This window comes from Adiantum capillus-veneris, chromosome 9, assembly GCF_014529385.1.
Source record: "Adiantum capillus-veneris isolate H3 chromosome 9, ASM1452938v2, whole genome shotgun sequence".
Classification (NCBI taxonomy): domain Eukaryota; kingdom Viridiplantae; phylum Streptophyta; class Polypodiopsida; order Polypodiales; family Pteridaceae; genus Adiantum; species Adiantum capillus-veneris.
The window spans coordinates 11,510,029-11,532,999 of record NC_140939.1 but is presented as its reverse complement, the minus strand read 5'-3'; the positions used below and the strand labels follow the sequence as shown (position 1 = coordinate 11,532,999).

The following is a 22,971-nucleotide window of genomic DNA, read 5'->3' as shown; positions in this document are numbered from 1 at the left end:
GTATCATGCTTTGTTACAAGCATGGGCATTTTAGCATTAGCTACATTACCATCATCACCAATCTCCACCCATACCATGGTTGATTTACTAGTCATAACCACCCCATGCACATAAGGCACTCACTATTCCCCCGTAAGGCAACATGAGCATGCTAGGATTGAATGCACCGACACCATGCTACCCCGGGCCACTCTCGATGCTAGTGATTGATTTTGTCGGTGGTTGCATCGTCTTAATGTTTCCCTCAACTAACCTCCCACTAACGTGCTAACCTCCCGCTAACTCCAAATGTTCGCCATGCATCATATGGCACTCGCATTCCATCATGCATCCCCAATGCCAAGAGAAAGGTTTGGTAACAGTCAAGACCACCTTTTGTAAGTATCATCATCATCAATAAAAGTGTCAATGTGTTCATGATCTTTTCCTTTTCTCCTTAGCTTTGTTTTCCCATATCCGTGGGGGGAGGGATGATTCATCTCTTGTATATCACTCTGCTTATGCTTCATCATGTGCACCATCACCAGCCAGTCCATTCCAACCTTGTCACATACCTCTCTTGTACACACACTCCTAACTGTTGACTAGGCATTTTCTATATCCGGACGTTTGCTATATCATCATTTCATGTTGGTTACCTAGATGGCATCTCACTTTTGCTACCGTAGGTCATCTATGACTGCGTTCTAGCCGCACTTATGCTAGGTGGTGCCCCTCTATAGTTATAGGATAACTCCTATCTTGAGACGATGCTTGGGGATGTTCAGGCTATGTGTGGTGTAGAGGCCACCCCATATGGCATGTCATTTTCGGCTATCATTTTCTTGGTCCCCCATCGAGGATTCTTTCATGAAACCCTCCAGTTTACAAGACTGAAACCCCTAAACTTTTGTGGATGGATGAATGGTTAGCAGGGTTCACTAACTGGATGATAGAAGAAGAACAGCTCCAAGCACAACTAGAAGAACTTCGCATCTCCATTGAAGCTCAAGTGCCAGGCGTAACGGTAATCAATTTGCAGTGGAAAAGTCAACAACACGTCAGACTTAGTGGATATACATAGGCCGTGTGCCAAGGAGAGGAAGGAGGAACTCAAGACCATGTCCGCAACCTACGACCAACCCGCAACAACAAGATGGAGGGATTTCTGCACAATAGAGAATCAACACTATTCTATTTCAAGAATCGAGTAACTCAAGTCACCGAGGTAATTATCACAGTCAGTTTCCCAAGTTGCACCTAATGATGCAGCACAGATAACAGAAGCACATGCTCACACTCTCACTACTGAGACTAGGGATCTACTGAGCCTGTTTTAGGAAAGAACACCACCCTCTTCCACAAAAGTTGGATAGTGACTAATCACCTCTAAGCTTCACATGAATCAGTATAACCTACCTCAAGGCAGGTCACACATTCTGATACAAGTACGCTCAATCAACTGGACTAGAAGGCTCACTACCAGCACATCATCGATTGCTGGGTGGGGAGCGTTTCTTTGAGGTTCTGGCATCAGATCAGCCATTTGTCTTACCTTTGGTACAAGGCAATGTACCGTTTGAGATTTTAATATATGTTCTAGTATAAAAAGGGTATGCACGCCTCCTTAAAGAAAAAAAAAATTGATTGCAAGCTAAACAGTGTGTCTTCTAGCTCTCTCTCTCAATAGTCATGGCAAGTGTAGCATTTCCAACATTTAAAGGAAAGAAGGGGGAGGATTTGGTAATAGATTTCTTAGACAACTTTGAAGTAGCATGTGTAGTAAGCAACAAAGATACAGATGAATCTCGGGTTAGAATCTTTAAGCATCTCATGAAGCTAGAAGCCAGGCCGTAGTACAACGCACTTCCACAAGCAACTAAGGATGATTGGGAGCCCTTAAAAACTGTTTTTAAGAGGCGCTTTGGGGAAGGTACCACTTCAAAGAAGCTACGAGACAAGTTGAGAGACTTGAAGCAGGAGGGTCTTTTAGAGTATGCCACCTATGAGTCCAAGTTTGTGGATTTGTGGGAACAGTGGGTGGAGTCACTGGCAAGAGGGGAAGTTGCACCCGATTTCCTCAAACATGGCTTGTGGCTGCTGCTCAAAGAGAAGGTGAAGGGTAGATTCTCGGCTACGTACGAGTTAGCCATGGAGGTTGCTCGCCTTAAAGATAAGAAGCTGTGGATGAAGTCCAAAGAAACCGAGTCAACAGAAGCAGGAACATCGTGTTGACCAATAACCACAACAACCACCATTCCTTTACCACCATCGGCTCCTGGGGTAAGAAATGACCAACAAGATGTGTTGGCCCACATTACTGATCAACTACAAAAATTGTTTGTCCACTTGATACAGCAAGGAAGGAATCAGGAGAGAGATCAAGACCGGGGAGAGCACGACAACAAAATAGGTAGTATCACTGCTACAACTACGAAGAAGATGGTCACGGTATGTACTATTGTCCCAAACCATGACAAAAGAGATCAAGACCGGGGAGAGCACGACAACAAAATAGGTAGTATCACTGCTACAACTACGAAGAAGATGGTCACGGTATGTACTATTGTCCCAAACCATGACAAAAGAGATCAAGACCGGGGAGAGCACGACAACAAAATAGGTAGTATCACTGCTACAACTACGAAGAAGATGGTCACGGTATGTACTATTGTCCCAAACCACGACAAAACTATAATAGAGGAGGTAGGAGAAACCAATTGTCACCCCCTAGAGAGAGAACACCTCCACCCTGAGCACCAGGCCCACCAACACAAATTCTACGCCCACCATCGGCACCACCACAAGTACCCATTCCACCTCTTCCACCCACACCACCACATGATCGCCCTGTAAACATCATAATGTTAGAGGAGAAAGGAAAGGCTGTAGTAGTGGATCCACCAAGAGTCAAGGAGAAAGATAAGGGTAAGGAGAAGGTAACCTTTGTAGAACCATTTGAAGCCATGACTGTAAAGAGAGCTAGGAGGGAGAAAACTACACAATCTGATGATGAGAGAAGCATGAAAGGAGAGACTAGCAAGAGGCCATCAAGGCCACGATGGAAGATAGGCATCATCAACTTTCAGTTAGGGGAGAGTTCTAGGCCTATGATCTAACATTTGATGTGGTAGAACAAGGACAAAAGATTACATGGCCATAGCTGTTACATCTTGCACCAAAGGTAAGGCGACAATGGTCCAAAATGGTAAGTACAAGGTGCTCCAAAACAAAGGTAGCCGGAGCAATTTTGGGTTGCAACATGGATGACATCCTTCCAATTGTCGATGTCAACATAAAGGGTAAGAGGGTTGGAAACACCTACATTGATGGTGGTGCACAAATTTGTGTGATGAGTGAAGCTATGATGCTTCGGCTAGAGCTTGAGGTTGACAGGCCTTCTCCATACAAAGCAAAGATGGCAAACAACGCAAAAGTAAAATGTGCAGGTGTGGTAAGTGTTGTGAAGGTAAAATCCTTCAATACTGAGGTAGAAGTAGATGTTTTTGTGATGCCAACTAAGGGGGAGGGCTATCCATTGATCTTGGGAAGGCCATGGTTGATGGCCATGAAGGAAAAATAGGATTGGGGCATTGGCCTTCTATGCATGACTGGTAAGAAAGGGGAAACAATCTACTACAACATGAAGACCGGCAAGCAGAAGCAAATGGACCTAGAGACATCAGCAGATGAAACCACTAGTGAGTATTCCACTTCTGAGGAGGAGATCACTTCCACCGATGAAAGCGACAGTTCCGTCGATGTGATGGGTATCATCATGAAGGATCTACAAAGGGTAAGCAGAACTAGCGACCCATCACCAGAAGGGCAAAGCAACACAGAGGAAAGTAAATCACCTAGCCTAGGAGAAAGTAGGTTGAAGAGTATGTTGTCTATGGAGTTAACAATTGAAGAGAAAGATAATGTTTTGCAAATGTTGATGGGATTTCCTGACCTTTTTATTGATAATTATGAAATAATCACAGGTATTACAGTAGTGGAGCTATCATATTAAGCTGAAGGAAGGGGTGAAACCAGTTGTGCAAAAGCTACGATGGCTGGGGGTCATACAAGAAAAGGCACTCCTTGCCGAGGTAAGGAAGCTACTAGAAGTAGGGTTCATCTATCCTGTGGAAAACTCAGAGTGGGTGTCACCCGTAGCAATGACGCCTAAGAAGAATGGTAAGTGGAGGGTCTGTGTCGACTACAAACCACTAATGCAGCCACAAAGAGAGACCACTTCCCTCCCCTTTCTTGGATGAAATTCTGAATGAAGAAGCTGGTTTTGAATGCTGCACCGTGTGTGATGGTTATTCCAAGTATTTTCAAATACGCATAGCCTTGGAAGATCAGCTAAGAACCACTTTCATTACGCCATGGGGTTGTTTTGTGTACAGAGTTATGCCATTTGGTCTCACAAATGCACCTGCCACATTCCAAAAATATGTCACATATGTCTTTCAACCGTTCTTTGGAACATCTATAAGATTCTTCATTGATGATTTTTGTATATGTAGCCCTCGTATTTCACATTGTAAGCGTTTACGTAAAGGGCTTGCATGAAATACCGGATGGACATGAGAGTGTGCTGGTAACAAGAGTTTGTAAGCATGATCACCAACTCGTTTGAGTATCTTGAAATCTTCCCCTTCCTTGAAGGTAACTTACCGATGTTTCTCATCAACGTACTTCTTATACTGATCCTGTGCTTTGTCGTACATTCTGACGAGCGAGTTTTAGCATATCTATATGGTTTTAGATAAAATCCTTAACTTGCTAGAGTTTTTGATTGTCAACGCCACCATAACTGGTGACCTGGGTTGAAAACCGTACTTTAGCATGAAAGGACTAAAACCACTCGTGACATTCTTAGCACTGTTGTAAGCAAACTCAAGAAGAGGTAGAATACTCTTCCCAGTTTGTTTGTTTCTTGCTGGCGTATGCTCGTAGCATATCCTCTAGCACTTGGTTAACTCGTTCAGTTTGACCATCCGTTTTTGGATGATCTGCTGTATTGAGGTTGAGTTGTGTACCCAATCGTTTAAACACAGCCCTCCAAAAATGGCCGATGCTCTTAGTCGTATGCCTGAGATCAACTCTCTTTTTGTTCGAAGTGAGTTTTTGGATTCTTTGAAAGGCAAATATGAGCATGACGACGCATACTCCAAAGTGTGGAGCCATGTGCAAATGAGGGATCCTTCTTACTCCAATGGTGGTAGTGTTTTGCTTACCTCCACACACAATTCTCCTCCATCGAGTGATGAACTACAGAGATGGAAGAAATTTTCCATAGATAATGGGTACCTACTTCACAAGGGGAGAGTTTGTATATCGGGCGGATGCGGACATTCGGTGCCAAATTCTTTATGAATATCACGACAGTCAAAGTACAGGGCACCCCAGCATCAAAAATATTGATGCTCTTGTAAGACGATAGTTTTACTGGCCAAGTTAACATGGCTTTGTTCAAGACTATGTCTTGCATTGCCAAAAATGTCAAGTTAGCAAAGTAGAGCACATGAAGGCAAGACTCTTACATCCACTTGAGATTCCTAATGGTAAATGGAAAAGTATCTCTATGGATTTCATTGTGGGTTTACCAACCACTGTACAAGGTCATGACTCGGTATGGGTGGTCGTAGACCGGTTGACTAAACTATGCAAGTTTACTCCAACCAAGTTGACAATAAAGACTCTAGAATCAGCTAAGCTATTTGTGGACAATCTATACAAGTTGTATGGATTTCCAAGCAGCATTGTGAGTGATCGTGATCCCAAGTTTAACAGCCATTTTTGGAGGGTTGTGTTTAAACGATTGGGTACACAACTCAACCTCAGTACAACAGATCATCCAAAAACGGATGGTCAAACTAAACGAGTTAACCAAGTGCTAGAGGATATGCTACAAGCATATGTTAGCAAGAAACAAACAGACTGGGAAGAGTATCTACCTCTTCTTGAATTTGCTTACAACAGTCCTAAGCATGTCACGACTGGTTTTAGTCCTTTCATGCTAATGTATGATTTTCAACCTAGGTCACCAGCTACGGTGGAGTTGGCAATCGAAAAACTCCAGCAGGTTAAGGAATTTATCCAAGACTATATAGGTATGCTGAAACTTGCTCGTCAGAATGTATGACAAGCACATGATCGGTGCATCGTATTCTGATTGCATGGCAGTCATAATTTTTTGAATTCTGCACTTCATCAAAAGATAGATAAGATGCATGGCGAGAGCCTGAAGGAGTACAACTAGACAAAGGTGCATCTAATGTATGCACCAACCATTTTGGCATACCTCTAGCCTACTATTTTGGCATACCTCTAGCCTGCTCATTTTCGACCCTTTCCTCATCAAGTACATCATGTACATCTATATTATTAATAGGCTGATCTATAACATTTTTAGAAACCCCCATAGGCTATACATTTGCCTCATTGGAATTTACATTTGAATTTCCACCACTAAAAAGAGGCAATAAAGTGTCATAAATGTCCTATGAGCTGACATTACCGTCTCTAGTACATGACAGCAAGGGCTGAACAGAATCTTCCACAAACACAACATCTTGTGAGACCAAGAGACGCTTTGTTTGCTAATGATACAACTTGTAACCTTTGCTTTTAGCACTATAACCAACAAAAATACATTTGACAGCCTTATCATCCAATTTTCTACGCTGTGTTTGTGGCACCAAAGCATATGCCAAACAACCAAAAACACGCATGTGCTCAATAGAAGGCTTTCTATCATGCCATGCTTCATATGGAGAAATAGATTGCAAAGCTTTCGTAGGGCACCTGTTTAGTACATAAGTGGCACACATGATGGCCTCGTGCCAAAAAGAATGCTATAAAGCTTGACTTTTGACCATACATCGTGCCATTTTCGTAAGTGACCTGTTTTTCCTCTCAGCAACACCATTTTCCTGAGGCGTATAAGGCATTGTGCATGGTGTTGTATCCCATGACTAGCCATAAATGCATTAAATTCATCAGACATATACTCCCCCCTCGATCGAAAAGGAGGGTGCCCATAGTACATTTCGAGACATTTTCAACCATAGCCAGAAATTGTTTGAAGCACATAAAAACTTCGGACTTCGCTTTAAGCGGAAATACCCATGCATGCCTGGAGTAATCATCAATGAAAGTCACAAAGTAAAGGTAATTGTCCAAGGACATACCCAAAATACAGCCTTCACAAACATGTTTGACAGGTGCTTCAAGAGGCGGTAAAGAAGCAACCATATCAGATTTCTGCAAACATAGCAAAATTAAGATGACCAAAACGTGCTTGCCAAAGTTTTGCATCTGAGATAGACTTTGAATCCAAAACTTCATTTGCAAAATTCTGCCCACACTTGTCATACAAAGTGAGCTTATACGGCCCATGACATAAAATGCCAGATGCAACAATTTCATAACAGAAACTGCGATCATGTATTGTACATACGTCATCCACAAACTTGACTACAAGACCAAGTTTAGCAAGTGCAAATACAGACAAAAGATTATTTTTGATCCCAGGTACATAAAGTGCATCAACAAGTGTGAAAGAATTGCCATTTACAGCAGTAAGCACAATCTTTCCAACTCCCTAAACCAGATAAGAGGCATTGTTGGCACAAGTAACTGAATTTCTGTGAGGGACAAACTCAAGAGAGGTGAAAAAATCACGATGTGAGGTAATGTGCTTTGTAGAACCACTATCAAAATACCACAAATGTGAATCTACAACAACTGAAATATATGCATCATGGACAGTAGGATTATAGGTACACTCTGCACTAAAAGCCCATTCTGCATCAACATCAGTATCACATCTCCTTTCACAGAAGACTCAACAATAGCTATATTTGTAGTGGAACCAACATTTGCAATGTAACCACCCTCTTTCTTCTTAGCCTCTTTGGTCTTCAACTTAGGACACTGGTTGATCAAGTGATCATTAGCTTTACAATAATGGCAACGCATCTTCTTTTTGCCCTTATCACCAAAATTTCCAAACAAATTGCTGCCAGCAGAAGCATTAGGAACATGAGATTTTTCACTCGTAGAAGAACCATAAGAAGTGGTTGCATTGTTGTTACCACCCTTTCTTTGAGCATCAATAAGAGCTTGTTCAATTGCACACTGTCTAGTCCTATTTTTTCTAATTTTAGACTCATTGCGACTTGCATAAAGACTTGCCAGAATATCCCAAGCCTGTTTGGCAGATTTTGCTGAACGAATGTGGGAAGTAATAGTGCGCTTCACAGAAAACACAATCAATGCATGAACTTGTGCATCTTTTACATCCCAACGAGATTGCTTATTTGTAGGCAAAACAACTCTAACAACAGCAATCAGCAAGACCTGCAACATCCTCAACATCGCCTACATCTTCAGAACCAGGACATACATCAATGCCCTGCACAATATTCCAAATGCCCTTTGACACAAGAACATGTTTCATCATGTAAGCCCACATAGGGTAATTGTCCCCATCCAATCTGTCCTTAGCAGCAGACATCTTGAACACATCTGTGTTGTTGTCAACCATGGTAAATGTTGCACCTGATGTGAAAACTACCCGAAAAGAGGAGAAATGAAGCGGGAACAACACGCGCTATATAGCACAAAATGTAGAAGATTGTAAAGGACATGTTATGCAGAAAATGGCACTAACAAAAATTCTACACAAAATGACGAAATAGCCTGTGTAGTACTGCCTTTAGTGGAAACCGGAGGCCAAAATGAGCCCGAATCAGAAATCCGAGTAGACTAAGCTCCACAAGCTCTCCCAAAAAAAAATTCGACCTACAAAGGCTCGCCAAAGCTCACAAAAATGGGAGAAAGTGAGTTGGTTTGTGCTGGAGCTGCTGGCGACTAAGCCCGAGAGGATGCAACCTGTTATGATACCAATTGTTGGAATTAGGGTTGTAGGGAAATGCACACAACTTGGAGAAGGTGAAGGAAGCTCAAGGCACACAACAGAGAGTATATTACGTAGTGTGCAATGGAAAGATAGATAGCCCTAGAATGATGGGTGTATATACAATGCATGGGGGGAAAAATGTCCCAACGGTCCTAAGTGTGTTCACACACATCACTACCACATGTATATGGTAACAAATCCCTCATGAGCATGTAGCCAATCAGGGGCAAGGTCCTCCTGGTCACCAGGGACAAGGCCCCCCTCCAAATTCTCTGCACTCTGTCACTCCAAAGAAGGTGGACAAGCTGTTGAAAAATACAAAGCCACCAACTTTTAGCGGAGAGGAACGAGAGCGCAATAAGGATGCAGTGAATATCTTTCTCAGTAAGTGGGATGAAATTCACGACTTACAGCGTACTCCGGATGACATCAGGGCACTGCAGACAATTCTGACTCTGGAAGGCAAGGCCTATAAATGGTGGATTTCTCTCAAGGAGAAGAACATCATACCACAGAGTTGGGCAACCTTTGAGGCTATATTTAGAAAAGAGTTTCTGCCCACGAATGAAGCAGATAGAAATTGGACGGCTTGGGATACATGCTCCATGCGCCAACATCCATCATTGCTTGAATATATCTCGCACTATAGAGATATTATCCTCAAGTTGGAAGGGTTAGACACCTTTCAATAAGTACGTGGGTTTATCCGTGGTCTGATGCAAGAGCTTAAGAAGCACGTCAAGACTCAAGATCCCAAAACGCTTGTGGAGGCCATAGCGCAATCTCACATTCATGATGATAAGATGATAAGAAATCACACAATTCTCATGTGCCTGCTAATACACATGGTAATAGACGCACACAACATGGGCACAATAAAAGGAAATTTATAATATCCAACTCAGAAGCAGCTAAAAAACCAAGGGTCTCCAGGGCCTCTCTCTCTACTTGGAATTTGAGAAGGCTAAAAAAGAGAAATTATGTTTTCAATGCTTGGGAAGCGGCCATGGAAAAGAGGATTGTCCGAAGGGGAAATCTGCTGCTCACGGCAAGGAGGAGAAAGGAGTGCACATGGTGCAGCTGCTGCCTCTTAAATCTTCCTCATGTTTCTCCAAGGTGGAGGTAACAAACACCGAGGTGGTGCATGAATGATGTATCACAACTTCCATGTGGCAATTAACCTTCATCCATATTGAGCTAGTGCGTATACACGGATTTATTCAAGGGCACAAGGTGCGTATCTTGGTAGATGACGGTGCTACTCACAATTTCATTAACTACAGGTTAGTGAAAAGGCTCAAATTGCCCCAAACTCTGAGTTCCCACCGTTACAAGGTAGCAATGATGAACAACTATGATGCTGAAGTGTGGGATGCTAAAGTGAGAGCTGTACCGTTGGAAATTCAAGGATATTCCACATCCTTGGATTTTTAGGTTGTGAACATGGACAGGGCAGATGTGGTACTTGGTCAAACGGTTGCATAGCCTAGGACCATCACTGAAGCGTAGCTACAAGCACAACAGTCTGATGTTTGATGTAACATTTCATGGCCTAGTAACTTGTGTGTAGCGGAAAATAGCATAGACATAGTGAGCATTTCATTAGGATAGATTCCTAATGAGCATAGCAAGAGTGCTTGGGTGGAGAGAGCAACAAAAAGCATAACACCTAGGTAGATAGGCATGAACAATACTTCAAAAGAGAGAGAAATTAAGCTATTGACAATAGTTGAGGACCGGATTTACATGGAGACGGTCCCCCCTCCAAAAGGATTTGTATTATAGGTTTCCCCCATCAAGGGAGACATTTTACAATACAATTCTTGTGTTCCTTCGATAACTAGCTAGTGCAATGAAGATGGAAGCTTCAAGCACTAAGAAAACACTTATAAAACACAACATCAATTCCCTCATGGTCTCAAACCCAAGACCTCACACACCTTCGAAGATGGTGAGAGCTAGCGGGGTATGAGAGTAAGAAGTATATCTCCTCACATAATCACTCATAAAAGCTTAGTGTAGCTTAGTAATTAGCATGGTAGAGGAGATGAGCATGCTTTGAAGCTTGGCTCTTGGTTGGATTTGCATCACAAAACCAAGAGTTGTTGGTGTAGGCCTCCCTTCTCACAAGCTTGGAGTAGATTATGAGCTTTCCATTAAAGCTTGAGAAGGAGAGAGAAAGTCTTCTTGCTCCACACATGAGATTGTGTGAGTGTGTGTGTGATAATGCCTTGCCAAAATCAGCCCCCCCTCTCTCTTGGTCGACCCCTCTTGCTAAATACTCTTCTTGGCACTTCATTGGACCCTGCAAAGCTTAGCCAATCATAATTGAGAAGCATAAGTGATAGCCTTGTGACAAGTGTCCCCCTTTCCCCTTTTGTGAGAGCTTTAGGTAATTAAATAATGCAACTAGACTCTCATTCGATCCCTTTGTCTTCAGGCCAATAGGAAGCAGGCAAGCCATTGGGCTGCTGAATGCTCATTGGACCCCTTGGGAGATTGTCCAATAGTCTTCTAGAGAGTTTAATTCTTATTGGTTCTTTTATCAAGTGTTTTTAAATGAATTAAACTAGTTTTACTCTAGCCTACTTCTCATTGGTCCACCTCTATGGCCATCCAATAGGATTTGAATGCACCTTGTGGGCAATTGGCCTAGGGAGCTGACATGTGTCCACTATGCCCTTTGTGTAAAGGGGCTTGCATGAGTGTGTGTTTGTTTCTCTCTCATCCCCTACTAAAAGGGCTCCACCCCCTCCTATGTAGCAAAGATTTTTGTGTATAATCCAATTTTCCCTGGGGTTGGATCATTGGACATAACCTTTGAATTTTGGAACCTTAGCATTTTGGAAGTCTTAATGGGTTGAACCTTAGGGTCTTTGAAGCCCATTGTTGCACATTGCTCTTTTGAAGATGGCCCCCCTTTGGATCCCTACTGTGGCCGATTGGCCAGCTTAACAAATATTCTAGCTTTTTCTCCCCATGGTACTTCCTCATATTAAATGATTAGTTTAACATGAGAAAATCATTTAGGAGAATTAGATATTAGTTATTATGACATTACTTCTCTCTTGAAATCATAGTCGTCCTCGACTATGGGGTAGAGAAGATAAAGCCTATTCATTAGTTCTTTTCTAGTGGGTAGAGGATCCTTATCTTACCCCACGACATCGTTCTAAAATGGATGACTAATCCATTTGGTGCTCGAGAGCCTAAGCTACCGCAAGCATCTTTGCACATTAGTCCTATCAATCTTCCATAGGAGAGTGACAAGCTCTACTTGGTGTTTGGAAGACGTGGTCTCCACAAACTTGATTCTAAGCATGCATACTACAAAAACACTAAGGGTAATTACTTCTCCCATTGGGACCTTTGATCTACTTCCATTACATAGGCTTTTAGTAGATCAAGAATTGTTAGGTTAGCTATTTCACTTTGGCCACCCGTTTGGGGGTGATAGGCCGAAGAGAAATTTAGCCTTGTCCGTAAATTCTCAAAGAGAACCTTCCAGAAATCACTGGTCATTCTAGGATCTCTATCCAACACTATGGACATTGGCAAGCCATGGTACTTGAAGATTTGTGAAATGAAGAGGATTGCCATTTGATGGGTGTTGATAGGCTTTTTGACAGGTATAAAATGAGCTTGTTTGCTGAACCTGTCTACTATCGTCCATATTCCCGTTTTCCCATGGATAGACTTAGGAAATCCAAAGATAAAATCCATGGAGATTCTCTCCCATGGTAAATTAGGGATTCGCAATGGTTGAAGCAATCCAGGTTGCTTCCCACTATCAAACTTTGTCTTTTGGCATACCACACATTTAGAAACATACTCTTGTATGTTTGCTTTCATGGTAGGCCAATAGAAATATGTTTCAATCCCTTTTAGGGTAGACTGAATCCCTATATGCCCCGCATAAGAAGGAGCATGAGATTCATACATTACTTTCTCACGTAGTGAGTTAGTAACGCATAGTCTATTGCCATAGAGAAGATAACCATCTTGTAAAGTAAATGGTTCCTCTTTCTTCCCTAGTGCAAGGGTTGAAATCACATCTCTAAAATCATAATCGATAGCGTACTCATCTATCATAGAAGGTAGATCATTGTGAGTTGCTATGGAAACCGCATTCACTCTCGCCTGTCTTGAGAGTGCATCGGCTACTTGATTATGATTGCCAGCAATGTGAGCAATATGAAAATGAAATTGCGAAAGGAAATTTGCCCACCTCATTTGTTTGTCGGAGAGCTTGGTTTGCGTCATGAAGTACTTAAGGCTTTGGTGATCCATCCGCAGAATGAAAGGAGTCCCCAATAAATAGTGCTTCCATGAGTCTAAGGCATGCAAAACTGCGAGGAGTTCCTTTTCATATATGCCTAGAGCTTGCTCAATAGGGTCGAGCAAGCTCAAGCGGGTCGAGCCTTCGAATTTCATAGGCTATGGCGTGCCCTTCTTGGAGCAAAACAGCTCCAAGGCAATCACCACAAGCGTCCAATTGGACCTCAAATGGCTTTGAGAGATCTGGCAATGTAAGCACAAGTTGAGAGATAAGCTTTTCTTTAAGCTTTTCGAAAGCATTGTTCTCCTTGGCAGACCGTGTATACCTAACTTTTTCTTTGTTAGGTCATGTAATGGTCCTGCTATTAGTGAGAACTTTTCTATGAAGCATCTTTAGTATGCACACATACCTAGGAAGCTTCTTAGTTCATGAAGATTCCTTGGATTAGGCCATCCTTTTGTTACCTCTAGCTTTAATGGATCCATTTGGATGCCATCTTGAGAGGTAATGTGACTAAATATTGAATCTCTTGTAGGAAAAACTCACTTTTCTTTCGATTAACATAAAGTTTATTCTCTCTTAAGACTTGAAATGTTACCTGGAGGTGTTGCTTGTGTTCGTTTAGTGAATTAGAGTAGATGATAATATCATCAAAGAACACTCCAGAAAAGGTTCGATGAGGCAAGTGGTTGAATGTGGCTGGTGCATTGGTCAAGCCAAAAGGCATGACAATGTATTCGTAAAAAGACCAAACGTAGTGCAAAATGCGGTCTTTACAATGTCTTGATCAACTATCCTTATTTGATGGTAGCCACTTTTTAGATCAATTCTACTAAAGTAGGTCGAACCTTGTAGCTTATCAAATAGGTATTCTGGTAATTAAATAATGCAACTAAACTCTCATTGGACCCCTTTGTCTTTTGGCCGATAGGAAGCAGGCAAGCCATTGGGCTGCTGAATGCTCATTGGATCCCTTGGGAGACTGTCCAATAGTCTTCTAGGGAGCTTAATTCTTATTGGTTCTTTGGTTCTTTTATCGAGTGCTTTTAAATGAATTAAACTAGATTTACTCTAGCCTAATACTCATTGGTCCACCTCTATGGCCATCCAATAGGATTTGAGTGCACCTTGTGGGCAATCGGCCTTAGGAGCTGACTTGTGTCCACTATGTCCTTTGTGTGAAGGGGCTTGAATGAGTGTGTGTGTGTGTGTGTGTGTGTTTCTCTCTCATCCCCTACTAAAAGGGCTCGCCCCCCTCCTCACTATCTCACACAGGCATGGTCTGGATGGGATCAATGGCCCACACCCATTTCGGGGATCGGGTGCGATATGAGCAGTCCGATGCGATTTATGTAAATTCAAGAAAACAAGTAAATTTGGGCGCACCAAAACTTGTAAATTTGGGCGGGGACCCGCCCCCCTCTCATCCCCCGGACTTGAACCACGGACGCCACCTTTGCAAGCCTATCACCTTAACCACCTCACCTACGCGTGCTCGTTGAAAGCAATGGGAGAAGGGGGAGTTTTATGATAAACCCGTCGCTGTGAAAATTCAGGGCGGCTTTAGTAAATTCGGACAAACATGTAAATTCGGGGTGCGCCGTGAGATCAACAGTCCACGATGTATGCGATTCCCAAAAAAGGCGTCGGCCATTGATCCCATCCAACCCATGCCCCTGTGAGATAGTGCTGAGGGCTCGCCCCCTCCTATGTAGGAGCTTGCAAAGACTTTTGTGTACACTCAAAGCATCCAATTTTCCCTAGGGTTGGACCATTGGACATAACCTTTGAATTTTGGAACCTTAGCATTTCGGAAGTCTTAATGGGATGAACCTTAGGGTCTTTGAAGTCCATTGTTGCACATTGCTCTTTCGCAGATGGCCCCCCCTTTGGATCCCTATTTTCCCTCCTTTGGATCCCTACTGTGGCCAGTCTGCCAGCTTAACCAATATTCTAGCTTTTTCTCCCCTGGTACTTCCCCATATTAAATGATCAGTTTAACATAAGAAAATCATTTTGAGAATTAGATATTAGTTATTATGACATTTGAATTCCATGACGTACAAGTGTTGTTGTTAGGAGAGAAAGATGTGCCTTCTTCATCATTGATATGCACAACAGAGCTTCTACTTCACTTCAACATCATCGATCCCACCATCGATCCGACCGCATGCACTTCATTGTCAAATAGTGCTGAGGGGCAGTTGCAGAGGTATGCATTTTATGATGAGTATAGTGACGAGGCTGTAGTTCAAACGGTGTGAAATTTCGAAAGTTTAGCTTCAGAACACTCGGTTTTTGGGCGGTATGGCGAGCTGGGGCATGGCTCGACGAGTAGCTGAACTGTACGTGTTGGGCGCAGCGGGACAAGTAGCAGCGGTAAATAGAGCTTCAATGCGCCTATTCTCAGGACGAGGTTTTCCTTATCGGCCGCAGAAGCTCACTCTGTCTGCCGAATCCTCCTTTTCCTCCTGCATTTCTGCCTCCTCCCTCTCCACCGCCTCTGAGAGCAGTGCTGGATTTCCCCGCCCCGATGAAGTCATGTGGCAGAAAGGGCTCGTCAACAGAGTCAACCTCATTGGCCGCATCAACCAAACTGTGAACATCAAGTATCTTGATTCTGGCAAGATTGTTGCCGATACTTCGATGAGAGTCAATCGTCCTGGTATCCAGAGAGCCTCAGATTACACCGTGTAAGTAGTTGTACACTTTCCCACCCACTTCCAAAGCTTCCCAATGCCGTTGCAAGTGCTAAGACACATGTGAGAGCATGCGGGCGTGCACACACACAGACAACATCTTCAATGCACAGAGAGAGAAATGAAAGTGATGACATGTTATTTAAGTCTGCAGAAGGTCTAACAAACCTTCGAGGCCAATAAGTGAATAATTAGAGTCAGCTAGTAGCGTATCTCCCAAAACCTGATCTTTTGAGTACTGTTCACCTTCGCTGTCAAGCTACCGCAGCTGCAGTGGCTTCTGGTGCCACCTGCTGCCACAGCAGCCAGCAAGGATGAGAGCTCATGAGCCCAAGCCCTATACTTACAACCTGCAGTTGATTGCCATAAGATACCTGCTCTCTCCAACGTGGTCAGAACACCAACCGGGTTGCTTGACTAGCCTTCACCGCGTTGTCGCCACTCTATTCGCTGATTGTCGTGCTCAAAGCACAGCCACAGCTAAGAAGGAATAATGGCTGATGGCCGAGTACTCAGAGCGAGAGGTCATATTTTTGGGTTTGGTAGCTATTTGATCTTGTTTGCTTTAATGTCAAAGTAGCTGACTCTTGCTTGCCTTCCTTTCACTTCTATTAGTGTGGGATCACCCAACTCTACGAAAGAAATGACCTTGGTGAGTTGTTCTTTGAATACATCTGTGTCTAAGAAATGACCTTGGTGAGTTGTTATTTGAATACATCTGTGTCTAATACGCAGTCTTTCTTATGTTCTTCATCTAAGCCTTCAAGTGATGATGAATTTGCTTCAGTCGTGATGGGGTCCCAACCAACCCTTTCAAGGGTCCCCACTCAGTCACTCGAGTGTTATTTACTTTTGGTTTGCACAAACGATGTGTACAAGATACGTATCTTGATACAAGTCCAACCAATTGATGACTTGACACGGGATCTCCGCTATCTATGAGGCTCCAAAAGCGCTCTCAATGATGGCTCTAGGCAACTCCTATGACGAGGCAGCTCCCAGGGCTGATTCAGAACGCCTTCTAGGGTCTAGATCTTGCATTCACTTGCCTGGAAACTGCGTCTTCTCGGCTGAAACTGGGAACTCTTGGACTAGTCCAAATCTGCAACTTTCTTGGGCAGATCTTGTGTCAATCTGATGGCCAAAGAGGACTGATATGTCACAGCTATGAAGCAAAGCTACAAAATTGCTGGTGCTCTGGCCCCATCGAGGCTTCTTCCGTGATAGATCTGCAGTACCAGGGGTGGTCCAGGCTGATGGCACAAGGCTGATGCTGATCTGCTTCTTGGCTGCCTGTAGGAGCAAAAATGCTAGGCTGAATAGGGGAGGAGGGCTGAAGAAGGGCGCCTCTGTTGAGGGTTTTCTGGTCTATAGTCTCCTACCGCAACTTGGTTGAAATGATTCCCAAAGGTGCTTTAGAAGTGATGACATGGCTGCTGACTTTTAACGTACGACTTGTAGGGTTGATTTTAGCCGGGTCAGCCAGTGCCAAGTGCCATAGTGGGACTTGCACCGAGTGTATCCACTCACTGTCTCTTGAACTCTAAAGAGAAGACATGAGTGGCTATAGCTTAATTGGTTTTGTGACTATGGTCTTTTCAGCTTTTACTAATTTCTGGAATGGCTGCAGGTTTACGTTGGAGTTTTGGGGTGAATTGGCCGAAATTGCTGCAGCTCATTTGAAGAAAGAGGACCATGTTTATGTTGCAGGATCTGTGTGGGTGGAGAGCTACATGGACCAGCAGTCTCTATCAAAGTCAATGTGCAAGGTCAGCCAGAGCAATTGTGGCAGGAAGTAAAGTGTAGTCAACTTTTCAAGTCAGTCTTTCATGATAGTCTTGGGTCCAGGGAGTAGATGTAAATTACGTATTATGACTGCACTAAGATTTATGTTTCTCAATTTAATGATAACTATTCTCTTTTGCAGGTTGTGGCCAGAGATTTGAAGTTTATTAGTCCCTCGTATCAAACTTCAAATGGTGTGCTCACTGCCTAACAAATTGTTTTGTGGTTATCAGTTTTCTTTTTTCTGCTGGAGTATTCTTTTTATTCCAGCGGTGTGCTAACTGTGGAACGAATTATTTTGTGTGGTTATATATTCTGCTTTCTTTCAGGACTTGCACCATTCTACTCATCCCTTGGACTTGATATTATTCTCGTAGGTGAAAGCACTGAAGTTGGAACAGAGCAAAAGGAAACAACAAATACTGAGGACAAGATAAACACCGAGGACCTATGGAGGGCATATTTCCAAAATCCCTTGGATTTTTGGGACAATAGAGTTTCAAAGGTTACTTCTGTAAAGCCGCCATCCTCTTATGTTTGAACACGCACGTGTGTGTGCACACACACTCTTCACTCTTGTTCTTCATGACACAAAGGTTGTGGTTTGAGTCCCCCTTTGACTTTCTTATGTAAGTAGGGATACTTGTTCTGTTAAGGCATGTTTACTGGGTCTGTTACCACTGTGCTTGGACACACTAGTGCTTCCTTTTTCTCCGATGGCAATATACCTGGCTCTTGCTGAAACTAGCTTCACAATGCTCCAAATATCTGTCATGCAGACTGCGAGTGTTTTATACAAAACAGAGATTAGATCCAGTTACAACTGAGGCTAAGGGGCCTCCTTTGTAGGATTTTCCCAAGAATCTTTAGAAATTCAGCATGTTGGATAGTTTGGGGTGGTTTTGGCCCAGTGAAAGTTTCAAAATGACCACTTTCCTCCTCTATGTCTGGTGAAGTTGGGTGATATTGATCATCCCAACTCCTTTTCTGCTAGCTTTCCTCAATATCTTTTCCCCTTTCTATCCTTAGCTTTTTTTTTTTGGGTGTGCGTCGGTATAGGTTTGTGTGTGTGTGTGTGTGTGTGTGTGTATGTGTGAGTGACATTACTAAAAGAGTGCGTGTGTGTGTGCGCATGCGTGCATGGGTATGTTTGAGTCGTTTGAAAGCTATGAGCTTTTTGGGACACTATGGAAACGGGGCCAGGTGCCTATAGATAAGAGCCGAATGTAAGCTCTAGACTCATCAGTTGACAAGCAGGCTAGTGTGAGCAGCTGTATTCGCACAACTCAGATCTAATAAAAAGAAGTGCTGCATGGGGCACTTACGTTAGCGGCCAGTGTATCTATGAGTTGGGGAACTCTGCCCCACTGTGTCTCGTCTTCAAGTGTGGAAGTGTGAAGTGTTATTTGCTGGAGCTACACAAGCACACATATACTTTAGTATGGAGGTAGAGGACCCATTCAGAGGGCGATGACAGGTATCTTCCAGAGCAGCAGCTCTCAATAGGACCCGAGAACACGTCAGTTTTCAGCTCATGGAACTCTTTTAGATAGAGCTACAAATATCAGTAGATCTTGACGCCAGGCCATTTTTGAGAGGCATAGAGGAGCTACTACGAGGTTCTTTGAAGAGGAGGAGATTGATGCCATGATGGAGCGGCCCTGGAGAGAGTTTCTGTGAACGTACTTACACGGGCAGCCCATTGAGAAGATCAGGCTTGGCTGTTAGGCCACTGGCTGGCTCGATTGGTTCACTTATTTGTTCATATGCTAGCGTTTGTTACCGTAGTCTTGTGTATATTCTATACTAACATTTGGATCATATGACAATGATGTAATTTTCTTGTCTCAAAAGTTTTTAAAGCCCTTTTGCTGATGAAACCGGCCCGTGGGGCGATAGGCTTTGGCTTTCACCCGAAGTTCTTTACTTTAAACACACACAGAGAGAATGTGCGAAGGAAACTTGTGACGGGAATTAACACTTAAATACAAACACAGCTTGGAAGCTAGAATGCCCCGAGTAGACGCCGACAACATGTAGGCCCCAAAATTGGCGCCCCTTTCGGTATTTCTTTATTCTTTAAGAGGGTAAATTACAAAGTAGAGTCCTGGGAATCCTTTACATGTATCCCGCTAGATACTACCTGATGTGGCCAAATTTCGGCAGCATAACAACCCCAAAACTTGCGCGAAACCAACTCCCTTGTTAGAACTCACTTCCATTGGCGTATACCCTCTGATTCCTGCCCAAAAACAGTAAATTCAGCACGTTGTATTTACTGGTTTTTGCCTTGTTTTCAGCCCCAAACAGTCCCCTAGCTGTCCTCTGCCAGTGGGGCAGGATTCCCAAGGGTTCTGACGTCCATATGACTGAAAAACAGTCAATTTACAGCGCATACACAGCGCTGATTTCGCACTTGTGGTGAGGTTATGACCCTCACCGGTGCCTGCTTTGGAGTAGCAGTTAGCTACCCCTGTTCCTGCTCAAGGAGGCTCTTGCCTCAGCACAAAAGCATGAACCCACACAACTGTACATCAGTCAAATGAAGAGCCCTCTTGTGGGGCATCACATAACTGCACATAGGGGGGAGAGAGAGCAGTGTGTAGTGTGCAGGGCATCACTCCTAGCACCACATTGTACATGAGAGGGAAAGAAAGCACTCCATAGCTCTCAACCTGTGACAAAAACCAAACGAGGCCTCTTCCCAGCTGAAAATTCAGCACCTAAAAGTCCATGAAAATCTGCCACTTGGCGCATTTACAAGCATTTGCCCGTTTCGGGATTGCCGCCTAAAAATCTCCCAGCTGGTTGCCTAGTTGACTTCGCGGCAGAGTTGTAAAGTGTTCCCCTGGTCATACCGAAGGTAATGAGGCGAACACATTTCACGGCCCAAAATAGCAGTTCCCTAATTTTTAGGAGATGCTTCCATTGGGCTCCCATTGGTCATCTGACCATCAATGCCCATTGGGACCGCATCCAAAAATGCAATGTAGCCGAGCTGTTGGGTATTTTCCTTTGGTGACCCCACCTTGACATTGTACCTTTATTGAGTTCACTTCCTAGTATCCACCAACTTGCTAAGTGCGACGAAGGGACCTACATGATCTTGAACTGAGCCTAGACATCCTTTTACTTTACGAGTTCCAGTGCCGATCAACTTCCCGTCTGCGGGTGAAACTATCGTTCACATTGGCCATACAATGTCCGACCATTTGCAACTTCAAAAGAGGGTTTAAAAATTAAACAAAAATCATTGGAAAGAAACCAACAAGTAAGGTTAGCAGTTGCCACGTCCTCGTGACAACAGACATTAATGAACATTTCATCTCACTCCCTCTCTCTCACGCACCCAACCTAGCGTATGTAGCTTTTCTTGCATGAAGCATTCATGCATGTAGCACTTAGCCAGGCACGTAGCCTCTCCTCTTACTCTCTCAATTACGTCGCACGCTTCCTGAACACGGCTCAACTAGGGGGACTATTCTGAAACAAGGAGGCATTGGCAAATTGAGGGCTACATGGGGCTCCATTAGGGGACAACGAGGGATGGATGAGAGGCCAAGAGGGGCCCCCATGCCTATGAGAGTGAGCAAATGGAGTAGGCTGCATGGGAAATTGGCGGAAGTGACGAGAAAATGGAGAAGTACCTCGCACACCAGATGAACAAAGCTACCTTGAGGATTTATCAAGGCCCAAGGGAGGGTTTATGCATGCTTCGGGATGTAGCGGGATGTTACAGCTCGAGAAAGAGGAGCTCAGATTGGAATTGGAAATTGTCAAGGCCGCCATGGAGAAGACAACCCAAGGAGGATGGAGAACTTAACTCTGACCTTGAGGGACTCACTAAAGAACTCAAAAAAGGGTAGGTGAATGTGGTGAAGGAAGAGATCAAGCTTGTTAGACTTACACCACTCTGTTGCTTCACAGGTCTAGGGCATACTTGTATGGCTAGTACGTCTCCGGGCTAGCCACCCATAGTCTAGGTTGTACCTGGTTTGGCTACCCGAGTTTGGGGCCAGCCGCCCATCTTTGTCCGAGCGCCCTCATATATTTCCATATATCATTTTCTGTTGGGTCGTGGGGATTTTTATCAGGCATTGCCCTACGTCCCCTTGGGCACCTATTCATGGGGCCAGGGGGGTACCCACTTCCACACACTGTTGTATGCAGGTTCTCTTGCTCTGGTAGGTAGTGGGGGGACTGGTTGCCCCCTTTCCTAGTGTTTGTGGTCTATTGTCTCTCTCTCTCTCTCTCTCTCTCTCTCTCTCTCTCTCTCTCTCTCTCTCTCTCTTCCACACATGCGCGCTCTCACAAAGTTGGAATTGGAGGCCAATAAGATGGAGTGGGTGGAGGTGGTAAGGCGCAAAGGCAAGAAAGAGGTGAAAGAGGAGGCGCACAAGGAAGACAAGGACTGAATCAAAGCCGTATTGGCAGAAGAAAAGTTGCGATGTTAGGTGCAGCGGAAGTGTTTTAAGGATTTAGCTTTGAGCGAGTACTCCGCACAAACACAAGGCTACTTTACTTCACTTGAAAAGAGAAACTGAATTGCAGACAATGAAGGAGAGAGAGGCAAAGAGAGAGAGAAAAGAGAGACAACACTGCATGTCGGGTTCCCAACCACCCTCAAGGGCCCCCTACTCTGTTGGTAGAGCAAGTACTTGCTTTATTTACTTGCACAAATATTGATACAATGGTCCTAGATGTTGAGATGCTGATGGGAACTAGATGTAGCTGCTTGGTTTTGCGAGACTAAGGGCTGAATTGCAGAAACGCTAGGGATTCTGGCTAGGATCTGCAATTGCAATGAGGCTATGGGCTGATCTGCTATCGCAGATGGTGATGGGCTGAAAACTGAAAAATGCTGGGCTGATCTGAATCTGAAAAACGCTGAGCTGATCTGATCTGATTTGAACCTGAAAACCCTGATCTGATCTGAGCTGAATCTGAACTGAGGCTAAAATCTGAAAACGCTGGAATCTGGGATTGAAATGCTGGCGATGCTGGGTTGAAAACGCCAAATGCTGGGACTGAAAACGCTGGCGATGCTGGGACTGAAAATGTTGGCGATGCTGAGACGAAAAACGTTGATGCTGCGGGTACTTTGGTCTTGGTACTACGGGTCCTTACTTGACTTCCATGGGAGGTGACCCCCACAAGGTTGCGTCCGTACGTACGTACGGATTCTATCCGTATAGTACATCCGTACATTACCAATTCGTACGTACGGATAGGATCCGTACACGTTTTTTCAAAGTAAATAAATATGTTTTTTTTGGGGGGGGGGGGGGGGTTGCTCTATTTGACCCGTC

The 22,971-nt window shown here is 43.9% G+C and overlaps 1 protein-coding gene across 1 annotated transcript in view; it reads left to right on the top strand.

The window, feature by feature from the left end:
• The first annotated feature begins 15,383 nt into the window (after positions 1 to 15,383).
• The window catches only part of LOC147450134 (protein OSB2, chloroplastic-like), a 39,213-nt gene continuing 31,625 nt past the window's right edge, over positions 15,384 to 22,971 (top strand). Inside the window, exons 1-4 of the mRNA XM_086519451.1 lie at positions 15,384 to 15,871; positions 17,508 to 17,646; positions 17,805 to 17,856; positions 18,040 to 18,167. Coding sequence (XP_086375577.1) covers positions 15,486 to 15,871; positions 17,508 to 17,646; positions 17,805 to 17,856; positions 18,040 to 18,167 — 705 coding nt within the window. The 5' untranslated portion in view covers positions 15,384 to 15,485. The remainder of the gene's footprint in view (positions 15,872 to 17,507; positions 17,647 to 17,804; positions 17,857 to 18,039; positions 18,168 to 22,971) is intronic.